Source organism: Gadus macrocephalus, chromosome 11 (genome assembly GCF_031168955.1).
Source record: "Gadus macrocephalus chromosome 11, ASM3116895v1".
Classification (NCBI taxonomy): Eukaryota; Metazoa; Chordata; class Actinopteri; order Gadiformes; family Gadidae; genus Gadus; species Gadus macrocephalus.
This window is the reverse complement of record NC_082392.1, coordinates 14805217-14829133: the sequence shown is the minus strand read 5'-3', so window position 1 is coordinate 14829133 and position 23917 is coordinate 14805217. Positions and strand designations below refer to the sequence as shown.

At 44.5% G+C, this 23917-nt stretch overlaps 1 protein-coding gene across 8 annotated transcripts in view; it reads left to right on the top strand.

Moving 5' to 3' along the window:
• oxr1a (oxidation resistance 1a) overlaps positions 1 to 23917 on the top strand; it is a 111352-nt gene that overhangs the window by 56519 nt on the left and 30916 nt on the right. For 6 of the 8 annotated variants that reach the window (XM_060064761.1, XM_060064758.1, XM_060064759.1 and 3 more), the window contains one exon: positions 16600 to 16682. In XM_060064761.1, coding sequence (XP_059920744.1) covers positions 16600 to 16682 — 83 coding nt within the window. Of the gene's footprint in view, positions 1 to 5732; positions 6048 to 16599; positions 16683 to 23917 lie in introns of those variants that run through there. The other 2 variants (XM_060064762.1, XM_060064760.1) reach the window with 2 other exon arrangements.

Below are 23917 nucleotides of genomic sequence, written 5' to 3'. Positions count from 1 at the left end.
CGTGTGGGCGCCGGGGTCTTTAGAATAACGTGGAAAAAAACCCTGCACCCCACCCCCGCCGACTTTTAAAAGAAAACAATTAGCTCCCTGTCCGCTGGGTTCCAGGCGGAGATGATACTGGACGGTGACACACAAATGAAAACAAGGAAAATGTGTTTTGTTTATGTTGTAACGATGCCTCTGCGCAGATCATCCCCTCGTCAGCGTCACGGTGGAGTCAACCTTTTGGCGCCAGGCCGGGCATTATTATTTTAATAAATTGCCCACATGAAGGGAGCAGTGGTGCGCGTCTGATACATGTCCCTTCCGCCCTCCCCATCCCTGCTTCTCACGCTCTCCCTCTAGTTCCATCTCAATCTACCTCTCTCCCTCTCTCCCTCTCTCCCTTCCTCCCTCCCTCCCTCCCTCCCTCTCTCCCTCCCTGACTCCCTGACCCCCTTCCTCTCTATTTTACCTGGTTCCAGAAATTAAGCATCCTCTGTAGATGACAGATGAATTGGCATCTGCAGCTTCCATCATAAATGGTGGGCTGGCAAGGGACTTGAGAAGGAGTGAGTGTGTGTGTGTGTGTGTGTGTGTGTGTGTGTGTGTGTGTGTGTGTGTGTGTGTGTGTGTGTGTGTGTGTGTGTGTGTGTGTGTGTGTGTGTGTGTGTGTGTGTGTGTGTGTGTGTGTGTGTGTGTGTGTGTGTGTGTGTGTGTGTGTGATGGGGGGGGGGGGGTGAGAGGGATGCAGAGTGAGAGAGGGGGATGTTGAGGGAGAAGAGAGAGGGATGCAGAGGGAGAGAGGGGGAGAGATGGATGTGTTCACTCTGTTATGCCACTGGTCATCAGTCCTAGGGACCACCCCGGGCAAGAGGAACCCCTAGAGGATGGATGGCCATGAGCAGGGCCGGCTGACGAGGCCGTGAGAGATAGCCTGCTGCCCTGACCGGACCTGACCAGTACTGCTCCTCCATCACGTGTAGCTCCCTGGGTATTAACAGGGCGCCAAGAAAAACAACAACAAACAACAGACATCCACTCAAGGTCTAGATTTAGAATGAAATGTTAGCAGTTTCCAGTTAACCATGTCTTACCTGCTTGTTAACTTTCTTAAGTTGTAAAAATATTGTACTGTTAGCATTCTAGAGCCTCAAGCCTGTTGTACCGGCATGTTGGAAGCATTTCTGGACTCCGATAATAAGCAGTTATAATTTACGTCTTTTCAAATGATGTATATTTTCCACCGGACTCATTTTGTCCTCAGTAAACGTTTCCTATAAACAATCTGTGGAATGACATTAATTATAATAATTCGAAGGGTTTTTATAAACCATGTATTTTTCCTATTCCATGATATAGCTTCTGTGGTGAGCTAGCCTATCTCTCCCAGAGCAAAGCCCTTTGGCCACGCTTTCACCAATTAGGGCAGAGTTAGTCTGGGAAAACACAGATGCATGAAAGAATACAATTGATTGTGACAAGCGGCTTTTTTCTTAAAAGTAAAGAAATGAAATAGAGCAGTGACTTTTATCTGATTATAGTTTTCTGTTTACGGGGGTTGCCTATTTTTAGCCTGTCTCTTACTTTGGGGAATGTCGTGGTGGATCGGGTAGCAGGGCAGAGCCCCTAGGACACTGGAGAAGGAATATCTGTCTTGAACGAGGGGAGTATGCGCACTATATTGCTCTCAAGGTATCTCTTCTCCCCAATAAAAACAATGTTAACGATGCGATCACATTGCCAGACAAGTCGGGAACCTATTCCGCGTCATTTGCAAAAATATTGGATGTTCATGTAAATCTCCCTCTAGAGCTTTGTCTTCCCGTTTAAGTTGGCGCTGTCTTTTCCTTAGTCATCGCGGCTTGTTTTCTTTAGTCAAGGTGGAGGGATTAGTTGCATTGACTGACCTATACCAGCTGTCCTGGTGCTTTGTTGCTCCATTATGTGCCATGTTTCAATGTAAAGGTGAGCTCATTGGCAGAGACCAGTAGCCGGTAAGGCATGCACTTAATATGCCTCTGCAGCAGCCCCTTGCAGATTAGTTCTCACGCGGTTCAAAAGTGACGCAGTCAAAAGGAAAAAAAAATCAATGTGGACTTTCCATGAGGTGGGCCTTTGGGAACCAAAGGCAGGGGTGAAAGGCATCATAACATGATTCATGCGGAATACGTCTAGTATGTAGTTTAATATGGTTGTTAAAGGAAAATTCACAGTACTGATGCTTAAACCCTTATAAATCGGAGGAATCGTTTAATGATTACCACTTTATCCTCTTGTACAATGATGTGGGTCTTCGTGTGGAAAAGGATATTATTTTGTAATAGTCAAACTCTTGAGTCCAGTTCTCCCATCCTATTGCAATAATAGGTCTTGATGTGGCAATAGTTGCAATATTTATTCTTGTAACTATTTAACTATGTATAATGGGGATAAATATTCTACTTTTCAACGTAGCACTGTTGAAGTAATGACATCTACGGCCTTATTAGTGATTGAGTATGTATTATGTTTTACCAGGATTGGCTTTCATTGCCAATGAATTGTATCATGGGACATTTATCGCATTTCTAAAATGTAGGTGGAACTGACACACAGTTGGAAGCGCAGGAGGCAGCTACCCCTTCTCACTGTAAAGGAGTGTATTATAGATATGGTATAATATAATTGGTAACGAAAGTTAAGCCAGGAAACATGATTATGATCTCTTCTGTTGAATCAACCAGTCCGGTATTGGTATTGTCCCTTTAAAGAAAAGTTGAGTCGTTTAAAGAAAGCAGATGCGCCGCAATCCATAAACCTTTCTTTTTTTTTTGTTGCCAGTGTGAGAGGAAGCGTTGAAATGTCCCAATTCCTCCAGAGGATCTGGTCGCTCCGCCTGGTGTTGTCAACCCTCTGTCTGCCCCCTTCTCACCATCCAAATCATCTCCCCATCTCATGAATACTTAAAGGGAAAAACACGTTCATCTGTTCTCGTGTTGACAGCACCAAGGACACCGAGCCCCCAATCAGGAGGAGTGGGAGGGTGTTATAGGGACAGTCCTTTTTAACGCCTGTGATTGCAGCCATCGTCTGGCCGCCGCAGCCTGACCATGAGGCGTTCAGGACACTTAGGAAATGTAGGACACTGAAACATGTTGCAGTGTATCTTAGAGGTGAATTCTACGTGTTCCTGTAGGCATGCAAGGTAGCGTGATAACCGTCTCAACACACCCCGAGCCAAGAACATATCTGCACATACCCTGGGGGAACCTGCGTGTTTAGCACGTGCTCAAATGCATGTTTTTTTTCTGCATTTGTGCCACATGAGTTAATTGCACATGTAGTGTGTGTGTGTGTGTGTGTGCATGTTCACACGTGTGTACGCGTGGCTGTGTATTTGTATCTGTTCGCCGTGTTCAAGTGTATGTGTGTTTATGTGCGTGTGTGTTTGTGTGTGTGTGTTTGTGTGTGTGTGTGTGCTGGCTCACCCGTGTGTATATGATCCCGTGTCTGTGTTCACACTGCAGCATGGAAGCCTTTGCAGAAATCACCTTCTTGAATATTTGGCCTACTGTCTCTGACAGCGGCGCTCCGTGGCTCCCTCACACTGATGTTCAGTGTCTTCCTAATGAAAGCCTGCTTGCTGTTGTCGGGAAGAGGTTCGGTCCTTACAACCTGAGATCAACAGTCTGCTCCCACACCTTGACAACATCTCACACACACACAAGCAGCGCTTAGGGGCTGCGTGTGGCAGCCGGATCTCACACAAAGCACTTGTTCTGCGGTTGTTTGTCGTATGAATTGGATTTTGTGTAGGTTATTTTTCAACGTGCCGCAATCTATTCGATGAGGTGATTGTGCCAACAGCAATCTCTCAAAGGAACAGTCTTTGAGGAAGCACTGTGTAAAACACGTGTCAACACGGGTAGCAATGCATTTAAGTATTTTAGCATAGACAGGTTAAATCTTGCTCCCAGTCCATCCATCTCATGAGTTGTATAATAGCCGTCATAAGATTCACAAATATCCACCGTCGTAATAGCAAAAGCGATAACGTTTTATATGAACTGCTAATATAATATGGGTAATCCATTAAAATATATTAGCCAGCAAGTAAAACAAGGAATGAAATGCTCTTGCTGATGAATGCCTTTGTAATCAAACGAGCACAGAGGAAAATCTTCTTTTCAAACCACCAGCATCTTGAATCACATCTTAATTAACAGAAGCCTCAAGAGGACCGGGCCAGGAGCACATCCCTCACCATCACTCCATTATGGATTCTACTGTTGCATCATCTTCCGTAGAAAAGTATCTTCCTATCTCACCTTATTATGTCTGAACCAAGGAAACGGCGAGGAGAACGCCAACGCGACTCTCTCTTGAGGTTGTCACGGCTGATTTCATAGCCGCTCCGGGCGGCTGTAGCGCAGCAACAAAATATATCACGGATGGCCCAACAGCACCCTGGAGAGCCTGCCATAGGCTGGTCTGACACAGCTCTAAACATATAGTCGTGGCGGGGGAATATCCCGTTCTGAAATCGGTCTGAGAACTCGCGTCGCTGGCATGTTCATGTACTGTGGATTTATGGTGAAGGAGACTTGGTTGTAAAGGCACCATGAAAGGGAAGGTTTAGGAATGGTTCTGTTGCACTCGTTCGTCTACACGCCTGGCTAAATCGACTAGTCAAAGGTGTATAACAGTTATCGTTCTTGTTGGTACGAGGAATTTGGATATGTTATCCTTGATATTGTCCTAATTGCTTGCTGTAGCCACCTTCTCTGTGGCTGTTTACCAACAATAACTGTAGTTATACTTAAAACCAACAGATGGAGCACATTTGGTGTTGGGAAAACTCAGAGGAAGTACTCAAAACAACACTAGTATAATTAAATGTAGGGTCTAATTTATTTTTGAAAGGCAGAAATATTGTATTCTACTTATTGGTTGATCTTATTTTTTCATGCATTTCTTAACTTACACGGAAACACAGAAAGACAAACACAGGCACAGCTTGGTGCTGCAGTGAACGTCGCTCCTGCTTTTCATCAAAACACGATTCAATGTGTACAACATGAATTCCTAATGTTTTATCTTGACCTGTACCTAAATGAAAAGAACATTCTAGTGTTTCCACTTCCCTGTTTGCAGTACGTTCTGTTTAAGTGGTTTTTGACGGTTTCCTATTCAGCCATTACATATTATATTGCTTAATAATAGCCACTCCACCCTCAGACTCCTAATATTTCCTCTTATATTGGACCTGCTAGAGCGGCGCGTGACACTCCTATTCATTACAATATTATTATACTATATGTAAGATGGCTGTTATTATCTTGGGTGCCATAAACACCTGCATTTGATGGCTATTCAATATCATAGCAACAACTGAAAAACAACTTATTTTGCCATGAAGCATCGTTCTCTCTCTCTCTCTCTCTCTCTCTCTCTCTCTCTCTCTCTCTCTCTCTCTCTCTCTCTCTCTCTCTCTCTCTCTCTCTCTCTCTCTCTCTCTCTCTCTCTCTCTCTCTCTCTCTCTCTCTCTCTCTTTATACCTCTCTCTGGGCTCTCTGTCTTTATTAAATTTCATGATCAACAACGATCTTTAATCTATGTTACTCTGTACATATATTGGTTTAATAGCAGATGTATATTATGCCGCCACTGATGTGATTCGTGCTATGAGTAAGGTAGTAAAACTAAAAAAAAAGCAAAAGCAAAACTCCTTGCAACTCGCAGTCAGCCCCCGATAAATGGGTCAACCACTAGGGGCAAAAAGTTGTGTTGTGGAATGGATAGTTCCTGTTTTGGAATGTGTTGGAGTAACAACTTATACGCTGCTGGGTTTACGCATGTTGCGGTGCATGGATGTGCTGTAAATGCTGTGTGTACAGTATATAGAAATACGTTGGCCTTAGGTTAGTTTCAGCTCAGGGGTAGAAGTATGAATTACATTATGTCGTTCGGTGGCAGAGCAGTGAGGGACGCGATCACGCACAGAATCTGGACAGTGCCAGAAGGTGTCAAAGAGGGATCGACTAATGAACCATTAGCGTACAGCGACAGCTTCATCTGCAAAACGGGTAAGACGACTTCGAGTTCGAGACGATTCTTTTACTTAAACTTGTCTATACCTTTGGTGTCTAGTGGCAGTCGTTACTTTTTCCTGTAGTTTTGTGATCAGAACAGATGATTACGTTTCCGTTCTGCAACTTTAGAACCGAAAGTCACGTGTACTGCAAATGTGTAAGTACAATTTGTCACAGGCGTATGTAGAAACCAGGCATGGTATGCGTGTCCGAATTCTACTTAATCGTGTCTAACGCATTTGCTAAACATTCCCTGGCATGGTTGTTGTTGTCCGCTAAGGGAAGAACATGTATGGTACCGTTATTCCGGTCTACCATACACAATATCCGGTCTCTTATGTCCTATGAGCTGTGTGCTCCAGGTTACAATTCCTGGAACGAGAAGAATAGGAACATGACAGGTGTAAAAACGACAAGGACAATAAATATCTAGTCGAACAATTTGACAGCGCAATATCCGTAACATGTAACGAAAGCGGATATCACTTTATAAGAAGTACCTACATTGTCTCTCGCCCCTTAACCCATGGAACTGAAAGTCCCGCCCCCTCTCTCCTCCATAACGCCCATTTAGAACAACCCGTTGCAACGACTGGGAACGAGGTGAGTATTGTGGTGAAGGGCGGGGATACCCTGTAACATCAGCAAACAGATCATGTAAAACCAGTGATCAGAAACATTTAATAAGCCTACTTGCAAATAAGGGATCATTATCTTTTTGTTCTATTTACTTTGTACTTTTTCTGTGGAATATCTCTTTGCTTTTGTTTTCCTTTCCCCCCCCCAACTACTTGCTTGTCTGTTGAACAGAAAAAAAACAGAATGTTGCAATAGCAGCACATTTTTGGTCCTGCCCTGTTCATCTCTGTTAGGCTAAAGGCCTGTGTGTGTTTTTGAGGGCTCACAAAGCAAAGGCTGACTGAGAGTTCTGTGGCATGCCGGTTAATAGTTGGATCTAATTAGGACAAAGATTAATAAGATGCAATGCTCTGTTTCCCTGGAAACAACATGGATGGCAGTCGGGTTCATTAGCACTCACAGTACTGCTCCCTCTCCCCTGCAACCACAGGGCGGACCGGGGGCGGACCGGGGCTTGTGTAAATAGTTAGTCAACATTCACATCTTGAGGTCCAAAGGAAGGTTTATGGAGGTCAGGAGAGAAGTGTGATCTATTTGGTCTCAGGGAGCTGGTTGTATGAGGGAGGCAGGTAGAGGGAGAGATTATACAATATTATGGAATCAATACAAAATCTAATCAAATCACCAAAAGTTGTTGGAAACTGGTAAAAGAGTACTTTATTTATGTACCCAGTCACTGTCATCTGACCCAGGCGATTCAAAATCAGCACACAAGTAACAACATTAAAAGTAGGGATCTACATACTGGCAGTGGCAGGCCACATTGGCATGACAATGGCTGTCATTAACTATTGAAGTTAGCCTTTAGTGGCTTATAAATGTGCTTCTGAAACGATATAAAGAAATCTTGAATTGGTCCATCTGTCATTTACAAGATTTCTTTCAGGTAACTTGTTTCTTTGACTCCTTAGAATTGCTGACATTTCCTAATTACACTGGCTTTTTATCTACAAGCACTTACTGCTGCAATAGTATAAAGTGCATCAAAGCATAAACTAAACAGAGTATAAAATATAAAAAAATAGTCGCCGTTAATGGATAACTGATTACAAATTGTAATCGCAGGCAAATGTCACTGAACAGGCTCTTTGGTTCGAGTGTTGGAAGGCATTTTGTTTACACTGTTAATGCATCAAACTGAGAATTTAATATTGGAAATGTAAACATGGCAGATGAGTGTATCCATATTTATATTTATATAAATATATTTTATTAATATAGATATTTTTTTTAAATATATATAGAATATTTAAAACCCGCCGGCATTGATACACATTTTATGGATTTTCGTTCCATCGAAAATTAAATGTTCTAGTACAAAACGTGTTAGCAGAATAGGAGACAGGATAGTGCACAGGGTGACTTATTAAGCAGTGTGTCTGTGCAACCTAAATCACTTGGGTGTTACTGACTCAGCTTTACACACCCACGCATGCGCGCACGCTCGCGAAGAATGTGTTCCTGTCAGCTGTACTGATGAGGGAGGGTCGATCACTGTCTCGTTATACAATCTGATTATAGACTAATTACTTGTCAAAATAGGTTGAATACACCCCCTGGCTTTCTCTCTTACTATTAGGCATAGTTGTTGGACAATGTTGAAAAAGCTGTAATTTCTACGGTTGACGTCATTGATAAAATGTGCCTTTCCATCAAGCATTTGGGAAACATTTGGAATCATGTGGAGGCTTTTCAGTGTAATTTAGTGTTGTGGCCTGTTGTCACACTACTGACATGATGGGCCTAAATCAAATCAAAAACATACAAAGAAAACGATGCAGAATTGTGACATGTAACTGACATTGGTGGTCAGTAAAACTAGAATTGGTATGGCATTAAAGAAGGCATCTGAACAGAAATAACAGAAAAAAATATTTAGCATGGATAGTAATACTGTGGTTTTGGACACAATTAATTATGGACACAATTTGAAAAAGGACAATTTAATTGGCATGCACATTGGCATGGCTTTCATGACATATTAGACTTTCTTATCGTTTGATCAACTTTGACGCATCAATTGAAGCTTAAAAATAAATTAAATCTGAAAAAGAAATTCTGTGATGGCAGTTTATTTTCATCACTGGAAATCTACAGTACAGCACATACCACACCATCCAAAGAACATGGCCGATATTGTAGATAACATTTACAGCCAACATAGTAGCATGCTTATTTAATCTACGGGCATGTGCTTCTAAAAGCCCATCTTAATAACAGCCATTCTATAATCATTTGGTATGAAGTACACGTCGTCTTCCAATGTGAATAAGAAAGTAGTCTTGTGTCTCCTGAACTGTTTGGAAGAACCTTTTTAATGGTCGGGCATGGAGATGAGTGTGGTCTTATTAAAGTATCTACAGTGATCTCCGATGTTATACCTCTCTAGTCACACCATTGATTAGCGTGTGGCTGCCGAGACGGCGATATTTGCTTTGCGTCCGGTAAGGGTAAACTGCTGAAATGACGGGCAGACCATCGACACACATACACACACAAGTGCATGCACACACACGCATACACCTGTGAATGTTTCACCAAACACGCTATGTCAATGACCTGTATCTTAAAACCGTCACATCTCAACTCCTGCCCACAAAACCAGTGTGAAAACCAATCCTTCTCCTAACTCCTATGGGACGTTTCATCTTAATTTATTTTCACAAGCTCCATTTATATGGTGTGTATCTTATTTCTTTCTTTGCCCTTGCATCTCGAAAGGGATCAGGACCTGCCACTAAAGCTGTCATATATGCGGGATAAATTAGCTGGGTGTTGCTACTAAACAGAGGCATAAGGTCCATCATATTGTCACATGGTCTCCTCCGGGATGCTGGGATCCTTGCAGATTGATCTGAGGAGGGGTGGAGCTCTGTGGGACGCTCTTTACCGCTGGTAGGTGAGGCGTCTCGTGTCTGTTAGAAGGTGGGATGCATTGTTGTCATGAATGTGCACCTAAAGTTTAGTTACCACGCCATTGTCGCCGTTTGTTTGAAGTCTGTGAATTCGTGCACCGACTCAGTTATTTAAGTCGGTTGTTTTTGATGTAACTAATTTACCAACTCTTTTTTTTATTTTTTATATATAGACCGAACATACTTGAAATTTTCTAAACTTGAAATGCAACATAGAGTCTTTTGGCCTCAATAAAGGCTGTGAGGGTAATGCAGAGTTTGTGTTTCTCATCGCTGAGCACATCACTTTTGCATTCCATTGATCGGTTCTGTAACAGAGAGGTAAGAGTTGCTGCAGTGGGGGAGGGGGGGTTGTTACCAACAGGTGATGCTACCAGGCTAAAACCAGCAACTGGCCGCCTGGTCCACACATCCCTGTTCTGCTCTCTTCTCCTCTTCCTCATTAACCCTGGCCAAATTAGGAAATGTTGGCGTAAAGGCCAGTCATATCAATCTGCAGACAAACGCAGGCACATATTTCCATGTCATTGGCATTTATCTAGAGGCTTGGCCGATAACCCTTACAGCCAAATGATTGGTCACTGGAGCGGTAGGCCGGCTGTTTGCTGCTCCACCAGGGCAGTGCAGTCGCTATGGATCAATACAGTGGAGTATTCGGTGTGTATCTCGCGGCTGATACAAAAGTGTTTCTGCTCCATATTGAAGTCATTGATTTTGAATAGATAAAAAAAACAAAAAAACACTTTCAAGGCACTAGTACAGGCTGGACGATTTTCAGGGAAATTATCATCATTGGGCAGGGCTATATTGTACAGTGTAAAACATTAGAAACATGATGAGTTTTGTTGTGCAATTAAATTTATATTGTCACTTAGAATGTATCCCTTTAAGTCTTGCTTATTTGACCTGTACCCAGGTCAGCAAGTTAACAAAAACACTATATACAATTGACTGCTCCTTGCTGGTCCTGCTCCTCATTAATCATCTATGCTGAAATTGATGGTAATAATAAAACGATTCATGTTACCAATTTAATTTAGGGGCAGTGTGTTGAAAGATGTTCAATGTTCAGTCCGCTACTTAAAGATTCAACTAGACTCGCGTCTGTGGAGGCATACAGAAAGACATTCATATTCATTCAGAGATGTTCACTAACCAGATGAAGGGACAACATGTACTGCTTCCTATCAGGTTCCTTCTGTGCCTAATCATTATTAACAAAACGTCTCACAGACACTCATTCGGTCTGCCTAGTGCCTACAGCTACGTGCGAGTGAGAGGGAGAGAACGAGAGATGTACCCGGAAATACTCACTTTTATTGTATGCACATAGGCTTAGCCCATGATGGTTTAGCAGCGTGATATAGAGATGGTTGGTTTGTTTTGGGGAAGCTGGCTGTCATGCGGTGTCTTCCTATGCTTTAGGTGACAGCTCCAGCCTCCCATGTGTATTCATTACATTAGAACCGGGCGCGTACTGCTCAACAGCCTGGCAGCTAGGAGCCATAGGTACGCGTTCTCTTGACACGGCACACTGTGCAGTGTAAGCACTTTCTCTCTCCCCCCACACATTATTTTCTCTCTCACTCTCATTCTCTGTCTCTATCGCTCTCTCTGTCTCTCTCTAACAGGTGACTTTGATTTCCCTTAGTGTATGAACCACATTGACACGCCTTCCCCTACGGTTCTCTTGACTGTGTTAAGTAATGTAATCCATGTACAAGTTGCATTGCTAATAGGGCTGAAGCGAGGATAGCACTCCGTGTGTCTGCCTCGTTGGCTGTCACAAGACTTTCAAGGTGTATCCTGGGGAATGGATTACCTAGGTTTCAAAACGCATCTTCTGCATACAGAAAACACACCATGGTGGGATGAATTCTGTTTTGATTAGGCATTTATTCTGGGGAAAATTGGCCACTCTATTTCTTCCTCGCAACCTTTGCATCTCTCACCAGATATGACAAATGCCGGATCAGGAGAGGAATAGAGGATATGTGAAAAAAATGCTGCATTAATTGTCTTTCCTAGACTCATTACCAGACAGCCTCCTGTCCCCCAACTTTGAGTGTTTAACTCGTTCTGCAGTACACCTGTGTGTGTGTGTGTGTGTGTGTGTGTGTGTGTGTGTGTGTGTGTGTGTGTGTGTGTGTGTGTGTGTGTGTGTGTGTGTGTGTGTGTGTGTGTGTGTGTGTGTCGAGGGGTTCTAAAAATAACACCTACAGGGATTTTATGGGCGATGGGAAGGCGGCAGAAAGCTAGGCGAGGGGAAATTGGCTGCTTGTGTTTTGTGTTGTAGTGGTCCAAGAGGGAATAGTAGTCATATACTTGGAAAAAATGCCTCCCCGCATCCCCATGCCTTTAACTGGCATCAGTTTGTCATGGCTGTTAACAGACAGAGGGCATAATATTTTTAGCATCCATGAGTGGAATCTGAATGATTCATAGGCAACAGATTCTGTTGATACAGAAGGCAGTTTCCAGAACGCGATGAATTAACATGAACTGCCTTGCCTCTGAAGCTATACTCTGAGGAAGGACTGGGTATTGGCTCCAAGGACTGTCCAAGGTCACCTTGAACGCACAGATGTGATTTTGACGGGCAGACAATGACGGACATTGGTATTTGAATAATGCCACTCGGCCAATAGGCAACGCATTTCAGGCCTGAGAGATCTACTGTCAGGCAACATGTTATGGCCTTACAAAAAGCCGTCCGCAGTTCTATACATAGGCCCTCATGCGAGCTGTTTTTCTGCTTCTTGTTTGTAAGATGGAAAGAGGAAGAGAGACTGCGAGCCAGTGGCCCAAGCTGCACTAATCTCCAGTCAAGCCAATGTTCAGTCCGATGTGAGCACATGTCCTGCTCTGTTGCCCATCCTCCACTGGGTCCCTGCACTCTAAACAAACCCTTTTTCAGAAGAGCGGGAATGAGGCAATCAGTTATTAAAGCCGACCATTCTTACCATTTGCCATCGGACAAAGTTAACACACACACACACACACACACACACACACACACACACACACACACACAGCCTCTGACCATGTAGCAATAATTGACTCATCGTCTGCAGGTTGCACTCTGTATTTCTCTCAGGGCCTGGTTTCAAAACGATGCTTTTAACGAGACTGCAGGGCTTTGTAGCCCAGAGTACATGCGTCGGAGGAAATTGTCACCACCACCACGGGTAATGGCTGCGTGTCTGGATACAACCGGTAAACAGCCGTCCCACCACATATCATGCATTGGGGGGTAGGGTAAGGGTTGCTTTGGCAGGGAGCAGGCCTTGTGACTGCAGTGCACGACTGTTGAAGTCTTCTGTCAGCTGTGAGCTTCGCTTTGTTCTCCCGTCACACACACCCAGTAGGGCAGTAAGGCGGTTCACAGACGATCAAGTGTTTGCGCTGTGTTGTGATTATTCAAGCTGCTAATAAGGCCAAATGTAATGTTGTTTGTGGTAAGCGGCAACACTCGGATAGCTTGTTGTGCAGCAAATGTCACTTTTATTTTGCTCTGCCATCCATTAGATATCTATTGACCTTGGTGAACCCCTGCAACACATTGTTTCATAATAGACCCCTTTTCTGTCACTACTAAATAACGTTGTTTTGTGGGCGGAGGCAGAAGAACCTCTGAACACAGTTTTTTGGAGTATGTTTAGCAATGAAACTTGAATTCCAAAGCATGGCTGTTTTCCTTAGATTCGAAAAAGTATCTTTTAAAGTACTGCGAATTCTATATCAAGCTTTTTGGTTATTATGAATGCAACAAATGGTTATATCTTAACAGCTTTATATACGGTATAAGTGTTTTCTAAACATTAACTTGACTACTTCTTTTTTTTATATATATTTGTGATAGTCTCTACTAGTCATACTCATTTTTCTAAGAGAGGATCTATCCCCTGTTATTCCTAGTTCTGCATCTAGCCAAAGGTATAACGGGTGAAGTTAATGATTTAAAGATTTTTCATTTTTTTATGAGGTGCTGTTATTAAAAACTCCTTCTATTGCCGCCATATACAGTGAGATTAACCTGGAGCAATCAGCGTTGGCACAAATACAACACACCGGCAGCTGCTAGAAGTATTTCTGGGGCTTGACCCTCTCACTCACAGAGTACTTTTTTGGAAAACTGGGCCACATGACATTTTATCTTGTGGCTGGTTCCTTGGGCACAGCCTGCTTGGCATTGTGAAATATCTTTTGAATAATGGAGAAAAGCTAATACTGAGGTCATATCTTTAATTTAGACCAGTTGACATTAACATTGACTTCAATGAGGAGACCATCAACATAAAACAATTATTGCGCTACCTTGTGATATTACGACTGCAATATAATCCTTTCTAATCCACCCACATTGTTCATTTCCATTTAGTGTCTGAGTGACTTCAGATGGCTATGGCTCGTTCTCAACTACTAATCAACAGCCAGTCGCAGTTGAAATTGAAAATGACTGGAGGAGATCTGGGAAATCGTTTTTGAACTAGGGTCGGCTACCGATGACTCGCAGGCTTAAACTGTAAACATCTGTAAGATAATAAGTTCTGATAACTACGATTTGTTTTTATTTCCTTGAACTCTACAAATAGAATCAAACGTACACAGAAGTGTGTCAAGCCCATATTCGGTGCCTTCGCATTGCTGTGGGCCATCAGAGATTCCAATCATAGCTACCCCTTGACCCAAACCCTTCTGGGGGTGTACATCATTACCGCTCACTCGGGTCATGCTTTAGATAATGCTGAATCCCAGTGTGTGCAACTCTATGCATCTTTGGCCCAACACAGAAATTCTGCACAGAAACATGCTCGATTGAAGTTCAACCCGACCATAAAACATTTGACCCGAGCATCTCCATTCCTGGCTCATTGTTGTGCTTCCATCCACCGTACTTGCTTAGAAAAACACCGCCGTCTGATCCAAGGTTTTCCACCGGCTTTAATCTTCTTCTTTTTTTTGGACTGAAAGATTGCCGTTTCTCTTACAGATTGATGTTTCTACCTGAAGCTGGCCCTATCTCTCCCCCCCCCTCTTGCGCTAACACTTAGTCCCGAGCCCTAGAACTAGCACTCTGGGAGTATGACTCATTTTTATAAGCTAGCTGAGACGCCGGATGACAAAGGCAGCAGTAAAGAGAATGTTCAGTTTTCTCAGGCAGTGAGCCGAGGAAAACATTAAAAGGTGTTAAGCCAGACGCGCATGCAGCAGGGAATTGCGTGTTTTGGTAATGTCTTTCCACCTTAACCCTCAGTGGAAGCCAAGTGAGCCATCTTTGGACCTTGTCTGGGGCTCTCCTATGCCCAGCATGCATCTAGACATTCCCTAACAACCTCCTGCCCTTGCTGTGTCCGCCCAGCTCACACAGCAAGTTCCTCACCCTCCGTCTCTAGATCTCCAGAGCCTTCCCATCAGCCCGTCTTCTTTCTCCTCGCTTTTTTCCTTTTTTTTCTCTCTTTCATCTTCTGTCTTTCTTCCATCCTTCATCTCCTTGCTTTCATCCCCATGCCTCTGTCCTCTCCGACCCCACCCCCCTACCTTCTTGCGCGCACATGCACGTGCGCACAACATCCCAGCCAGAATTCTTCCACATTCTTCCCACTTTCCTTTATCGACCCCCAGATCTTTCGTCTACTATCCCACCATCCTCCACCCTACCCTCCCCCATCCCCCTTTTTCGACACACACAAACAGTTTATCTGCTTCCCGGGCTGATTTCCACTGTTGGTGATCTCCATCTAAGCCTCACCCACGGCTTGAACCCCAGCCGTCCACCGGCCCCAACTTCAACACGATTGATGTAACGATGGAAGGCTTCATGGGATTGATCAAATAATCTTTTGTTGAAGGACATCTGTTACCGGTCTGGTATCATAGCTTTTAGTGAAGCCAGGATAGATGGTTTGGTTTTATGGATCGATGGTGGCATCTTTAACTGTCTTTAATTTCACGAGATATCGTGTCCTAGTGTTTTATCCTAGTATCAGAGTCCACCAATGTTTAACCGGTTTCACCATTATGTTGTCTAAACAGGCAGACTGCACCAAACCAGCCTGTCAGGGAAACTTAACAAATGGCTTGTTTGGAAATACTAAATCATATTTATTTCTGAAGGAAAGTTTCACTAATGCTCTTGTCTGTCTACGCCTAAAACCTTCTTCACCTCTTCTTCCAACCTTGAATAATAATGAATCCTGCCTTTTTCTTTCTTGATTGGCAGTCTATGTCCCCTTCACTTCAACCCCCCATCGTATCCCTCCATCTTCCCCAGTCACCTGTCTCTGTCTTTCTCTCTCGCCCTCTCTCTTCTCTCTGGGTCTCTGTCTCTCTCTCTAGCTCGCTCTCGCTCTTTCCCGATCTCGTTCCCGATCTCTTTCTTTCGCTCTGTCTCTTTCTTTTTCTCTCTCACTCTCGCTCTTGCTCTCTCTCTCTCTCTCTCCCCGTCTCAATCCCCATGTGTTGGAGGTCGACCTACTCAAGAGGCGACCGGGAGGAGACAATATGAACAGTGCTCACTGCCTGTAATTGCGCTGTGTGTGTGTGTGTGTGTGTAAGAGAGCGAGAGAGGGAGGGAGAGAGGGATAAAGCACGAGTCAAGGAGGAAGACGGCAGCAGTGTGAGAGAGAGAGAGAGAGAGAGAGAGAGAGAGAGAGAGAGAGAGAGCTTGCGATAGACAGAACGAGTGAGCGTGCGGGAGAGTGAGTGAGATAGCACAAGAGAGCCTGCATCGCAGAGAGCAGAAGGAGAGAAACACAGACACAGTGAGAGCAAGATAGGCAGAACACGAGAGAACGCAAGCTAGAGAGAGAGAGAGAGAGAGAGGAAGAGCGAGAGAGTGAGCGAGAGAGTGTGGTCTCCGGCTGGCTGGATCACAGGCTCACTGTTGACGAATGAGCTGTCCACCCGTGGGTCTGGCAAACAGCGGCTGGTGACAAGCTGGGGGACTACGAACATGAATGTAATGCGCACCTTGCCTCGCTTGCTTTCAGATACCGGACAGAAGAAGACCCCTGAGAAGAAGGATGGAAGGCGCATGTCTTTCCAGAGACCCAAAGGGACCATCGAATATGCTGTGAGTAACGCAGCACAAACAAACCATCCTTGTGTTTGTTTTGGAGCCGTGTGCTTGCTGGTGGTGTTGTTGTTGTTTATTCGCTCCCTTTTTTGCGGTCGTCCTCTCTCTTCTAATGCTAGTGTGTGTGTGTGTGTGTGTGTGTGTGTGTGTGTGTGTGTGTGTGTGTGTGTGTGTGTGTGTGTGTGTGTGTGTGTGTGTGTGTGTGTGTGTGTGTGTGTGTGTGTGTGTGTCTTAGCCTGATTAGCTCCCTGCACATCGTAGCCGTAGCGACTGACGTTGTGTGTTGTGATGGCACTCTGCCTGCCCCGGAGCATATCAGTATATTGCCGGTGTAACACGTGTGTGTCTTTTGGCAAGTGTTTACATAAATGGGGATGCGGCTTCTGTGCACGGGCACGGAGGCTGAAAAGCAGCAGCAGCGTGTGATGGAGAGAGAGAGAGAGAGAGAGAGAGCGAAAGACGAGAGGAACACAGAGAGAAAGAGATAGAGAGAGGTGCCCATGCTGTCGAACGTTGTAGGACTTACTGTGTCACGGCATCGCAAAGCATTATGCATTGCCGTTTCCCTGATGCATAGAGAATGCGAGGTGTCCCTGCATTCTGATTGCACTCACTGGCGCGGGAGGGAGCAGAGGAGCGCGGAGCTCTGCTTCTCCTGCCGGGAGCCGTATTTGTTTTGTTTCTGTTCCCGTCTCCAAATCAGCGAGCATTCCACCACTGAGGCTGCTGCTCTCTCGCATGACCTACCAACTGCACAGTCGTTTGCATTGATTTGGTTGTTGTGTAGGATTGGGGATGGCAGTGCGGGCGGGGGAGGAGGGGGGGGGGGGGGGGGGGGTTGAGAGGGATGGCAAAGTGAACAGAGAAAGCAATGGAAGGCAGAGGAAGCTCAGATTTCTGGCCGCCAACTGAAAATGGAGCCGTCTCCGTCTCCCGCTCGCCTCGGCGTGTTCTTGAAATGACCCTGAGATCCAGCTGCAGCAGACGGCCAGCTGCCGTCTCCTTGGCTACAATGGGGGGGGGGCTGCGTGGCTTGGGCTTGAGCTCTGACCCTCTGCACATGTGTGTGTCTCCATGTGAGTGTTACTGGGGGCAGTTATAGGGAGTAGAAACGTATGGGAGCAAGTAAAAAAATCTTTTGGGGGGGGGATGGGGGGGGAGGTGAGTTGCAGAGTGAGGGAAAGGCGGGGGTGAATGTCTGTCTGAGGAGATGATTTTTAAATCGTATGACCTGTTCATGACCAGAATTTCACATTCATTTCGTTACTTAATAATTTTTCTAATCTTATTTTTCCTCAATTTTGTTTTTGCATGCAAGCGATCCCCTGAATACAACTCTATTGTCTCTTGACGTATTTTGTGTAGTCCTCCGTTCGCCGGTCACAACAACTCTGTATACCAACACCTACAAACACAACAACATCCACAACACCCCATTCTGCCTGGGCTGGCTCCAGAAGCATGATTGACAGGCCGCTTGTCCTCCTCCCCTACTGACACCATGACCGCAGGAGATCTGTCAGGGGCCGGAGCACTTTGTCACTGCTTCGACGTCCTTCTAGAAAAAACAAGGGGAAGCGTGCGTGCGTGCGTGCGTGCGTGTGTGTGTGTGTGTGTGTGTGCGTGTGTGTGTGTGTGTGTGTGTGTGTGTGTGTGTGTGTGATGGAAGGCATGGAGATTACCCAGGAAAAAAAGTGATTTCTATCACAGAGGGCTCACAGCCATCTCGCCCTTGCCTGCTTGGTATCTGGCTCCTTCTATCTTTAGTTCCCACCACAATCCTAGTCCACACCCAAGCCATCGCTCTCCTGGTGCCGGTCACCGGGGGGTGTTGACGGACGACCAGGGCTCTGCCCAACGATGACGTCCGAGCAGAAGACGTGCCGCCGCAGCCAATGCCGTGGGGACACTGGGGCAGTATGGTGACCATCTACAGCCGGACCCTCACTTCCATCTTGGTAGGCTCAGAGTTAGGGCTAGGAGAGAGTGAGAGATAAGGAGGGGGGCAGGGCAGGGATGGAGGGAGCGGGAGAGGAAGGCATGGTAGACAATGTTGAGATTATTGAGAGCGACATTATCTTAAACTCATCCGCTGCTCGCGGAAGGGGTTGGGGGGTGTGGCTAGGCATTGCAGAGAAATGTTACCTCATTCCAATTCCTTTCGGATCAAGTTGCCCAATGGCAAACTTCTTATTCTTTTTAATTAAAAATAATAATGAATTACCCTCACATTCTTTTATTATTTTAAGGGAACCATTATGTTCCTCAGAACGAACATATATGCCTGGACGCTGTTAAAACCTGCCTTTCACAGCCATCCACAAGCCCAGGGAATGGCTGGCACACCTGAAAATAACATACTAAAATAGTCAACTCCCTAAGCTGAAGCTGTGCTAAATAGGCAGACCAAAAACACACCGATTTGAATAGAACCCGAATCAGACAATGCAGCAGAAGCTAGCTCCGTTAGCCTGTTTACCAGAGAATAACCCTGTATCGTCCTAGAAAAGACCAGACAGAGGATCTCCAGAGGAAATGAGCCTTCAACTGTGCTACTGTTGTGTGAGCACACAGCAGCCCCACGGGGGCACCTTCACTTGTAGCTAAATGGGGGCCAAAGGTTAGACGTTGAACGCTATTTATTATTATTTTTGTCCTATACGCATCATGGCTAACCTGGCCATCACGTGGGGCTTAATCGAGGCGGCCGAAAAACTCATTGACTTGCATTAACCGACACTAAATGGCAATTTTTTTCCCCTATCCAAGCTCTAGTTTCCACAGGCTTAAAGTTGAAGGACTGGAATCACCCTTCGGGTATAGATGCTTCTCCTTTCCTTTTTAGAATGTGTCTAGAGATACAGATTATGACATATTGACAGGTTCAATGAAAACAGCCTCTGCTTCTTGCTGCCCAATCGCAGTTGCAATCACAGTTGCAGCTCCCAACTCCCAATACTAATCCTTAGCCGCAAAGGAAAGTGTTTGGCAACAACAACAGAAGCAGGGCCTGCTGCACGTTATGGTGGGGCTGCTCGCCAGGCAGTTTGACTGAGAGGAGACACAGTGGGCATAGGAGGAGCTGTGACCATCAGATGAGTCATACACACACAGCCCGCAAAGGTGTGCATGCACGTACACCACGAGACTGGTGGAGCAGCATCAATTGGAGCCCCATCAACGTCCTCACAAGCCGCCCGTTTTATTGCATTATCCACTGCTCGGAGGGAGATGGAGATGGAGATAGAGATGGGGGCGATGGGGGGTTATGCGAATTCCTGTTATGTCTGTTCTAAAGACCCTCCTCAGAACACGATTCTAAGGGGGAGGGAGGATGAAGCATGATGTATTTGGTGTGCGAGAAATACCGAAAAAGAAAAATCATCGAATACACAGTCCAAATGTCTGCGAGTTGTCTTTCTAATTTTCTTGGCTCAAAGAAATTTCTGATTTGCACAATACCTTAATTGCGAGGCGGGATTATTTGAATACACCACAGCAGCTATGCTGCTTAGCTTTTTGATGTGGGGTTGGCGTCACGTTCCTGGAGGGCGTCATTGTAAACTTGTCCGACTCATAGGGAACTCCTACACCCTAGTCAACAACAGCCTCTAAACAACGATGAAGTCTTTTGACAATTGATGACATATCCTGCTCCAAAACATTGCCAAAATACATAGCAACATAATTTATCAATTATTTGTAAGATGTCGTAAATAAGGTCACCAAACGGTAAGTTAACTATATTTTTGTCATGGTTTATAATTTGCTTGACAAGTACTCATTCACTTGCCAGTTTGCTTCACTAGGACATGGGGCTGGACGGACAGACGGCTCTGTAATGGCATCAGTGGGAAGATGGCGGCCAGTGGCGGGGTAGAGAGGGGCTGGGCTAGAACGAAAAGAGCAAGTGTTGGGAAAATAGAGTATGGAGAACATCCGAGATCAGAGCCATTTGCTATTACCTTCCAGTCACAATTAAAGTTCCCGCTGCTTCCCCTTTGACGCAGTCCGTCCGCGTGCTTGCGGTCGCTGCCCCAGGTGGTGGTCATGGTGGAACAAGAAGGAATGCGTACACATTAAACTTGCTTTCTGGCTTAGACATAGATCCAAGCAATAGCCCGTAGCAAAGCACTTTCTAATCTTGTGTTGAATGTTATTTTATACAAACATGTTTTTGTAATGATTAACAAATATTTTGCAGGGTATAGTAACCAATGTGGACATTAGCCGTTCCTGGAATTCGGGACTTAATGTAGTTGTCAATGCATGGCGGTTTGCCAGGCAGACATAAACATTTCCCCACTTGCTCTGCGTCCCTGTGAAACAGACAAAATTATGTGACTAGCCCCCCTCCCCGCCACCCCACCGTAGTAATGGATCCAAAATTAGGTCTCCCAATGATCGACCGGAGTGTAGTTGCACACAGTACGCATGCCATTAGGGAAGTAACGACGAGGTTGCCATGGCAACTGTAACGCTAAAGCCAGGCTTCTCCCTTCATTATAAACTGCCGGGGCGATGGCTGCTCTGATGGAGCATCATGGGTGATTAAACCGTTTGCTGGAGTATTATTTCCAGTTTGGTGATTTACTCAATTAATTGTGTTGATTATGGTTTGCCTTTGATGGGTTTATTGTTTGTTCATGGCTTTTTATTTCTGTATTTATTGTTTGCATTTTCTGGCTTTTGTTTTATTGTAGTTTAATTTCTCCTGTGATAAAAAAAAAAACACAACCATTTAAAATGAACACAAACCCAGTGAGGTATGAATACATGTACTAGTCAGTGGAAAACATCATTACTATATATCATCAATTTACCTTAATGTTTCAATTGGGTAATTGTTAATTAAACTGTAAGTAACAACTGGTTAGGCGATAGTATTTGTGTCGCGTCTGACTCTCAAATGCCTCTTGTAGCAGCATATCATCATCAACATATTGTCTTTTTCTTCAGAGGACCCAGAGGGAGCTTGAAAATGGCCATCGTTCATCCTTGTGTGATCCATACGCTGTCCCTAGGTACTGTGGGGTGTAGTAATGTCACATTACCTCTATCAGCTGGCCTCACAATGGCTGCTTCACTTCCCCACTGCCTCCTTGAAGAGAGTTGTTGTTGTTGTCGACAAACAAGAAGCGCCTTTAATTATTTATCCAGGGTTGCAGTTTGAAATTGTGTATGATTGATCCTTGGTAAAACAATACAGGGCCCCTCTTGACATTAGGGGAACATGACCCTTAAGGTTGTATTGGATCCTTCCTCCATCCCTCTTTCCCTCCCCTCGTCCACATCGGTCAATGAGTCAATAAGGAGGTCTGTATAATGCGGCCTATATTCTATGGGTTACCGGTTTTCTAGTCAATTGAGTTGGAGATCTATCTTGTCAATAGCAGCATTTCTGATCGAGAACCCATGCAAGGCTGCTCCCAATGTTTCCCTAGCGTTTTGTAATATGTAGGACCAACAAGCATTTGCAGAAGATTGAATCATGACAGCCTTGAACAGATTGTCCACAGTAATAGTACCTAGCACACTGTTATTGTATTTTATGGAACATAGACGATGACAAATGTTTTGATTCAGCGGAAACCCCAAGGCAGCACTTCCGATAGGCTAATTATGTTTTTGTTCCGGTAGTTATTTCCATCTCATCCAGCACCTTTAACTTTTCCCCTAGTAAGGGTTTCAAGGAGCTGCAGCCATTCCAAGCATGCACTAGATGCACTAGGTAGAACTTGTAGGACTCCAATTAGCACAGAAACAGAATGAAAGCATTTTCTATTTTATGAAATTTGACCTTGGTATTGATATTTTATTAATATGGTAGTAATATGTTAGTTAAACCATTACTGTTGGATCGTGCCATGAATTTATTGCATGTTGAATTTAAGAGCTCCATAAAAGTAAGAGAGAACTCTCTCACTCAGCAGCTTATTTTTCAGATGAATTGCAAAGTCCCTTGCCAGACTGTCAGAAATGACTTGTCACCTTCTTCTGTCGATAAAACCCCAACCTCACTTTGTCGACAGCTGTCAGAAAATAGAAACAACAGGGTGTAGGGAATGATATCGATGAGGATATAAGAATAATTTCATAAGGAAAATAAAACACATACATTCAATTAACCCGGACTAAAGTTCCCCAAAGCAGGACATTTTTTAAAATTATTCAAGGTCCAATGTACTTACAACCAAGTAGTAGTCCAACCAGACTGCATAAGTCATGGCAAAATCTGAACCGTAAAATTTAAAACTTCGATGACGGGAAGGTAAGACAAATCAGTCTCAAAGCATAATACTAAATGGCATGACCTCATTTAGTCTCATCTGTTGGAGTGTTTGTATTGTTTAGATCGGATGCATTTCTCTTTGGCTTCGGATGTTTTTTCATGTTGACCTTTTCAATCCTACTGAATCTCCATGAGGATACCACTTTTTTTTTTTTTAATGTACTGCTATTGGACAGTCCTGATGATATAGCCCTTTATGTTCCCTCATTTGCTGTTTTAGGGAGTGGGAGCTCCCCGCATAGGCCAGATCACAGGGGCGTTAAACCACCTAGTTGAGGTGGGTAGTGGAACAAATTTATATTATTTATTTGAAATATTTCCCAGTATGTGGATGACGGCGACTGATCATCACTTGATCATGTTGGTACATTGTGCACATCCTCTGCATTTGAAGCAGGGAGGTGGGCGTAGATGGAACTGTGTGATTCCCTTCTTGGGCTTGCTGTTTGCATGTACTTTTTTTGTGTGTCCCATTTCATACAATATATGTGGTATCTCTTTGGGTCGATGTTCGACTTTAAAAATAGCTCGCTGTTTACATTAGAGCTGAAGTGTTTCAGGAGAATCAATACGCTGTGTGTCATGCTGGCCCGGTTGTGACCATTCTCTTGAGGTTTCTGATGTCGTTGTTGTTCCCCGACCTGATTAAAGACGTCATTAAATGTTTTAAATCAGCCTCGCAGTGTCTTAAACTTGCAATGATGCGGTGCATAAAGCAGCGCTTGTCCCGGTTAGCCACGTATTCACTCAGCAGGGCGCCGTTCAGTAATTAGGTGCTTTGTGCCGTTTTTTCCCTGCACTCACGTGTGCGAACATGAGTGTAATCAATATATGGTGTTGGATAAGCTATCGAAAAATATGTAATGGGATCCGTAACCCATAGGGTCACAATAACATTACATTTAGGTGCAGTGAGGTTGTGTTGTCTTGAATAAAGAGA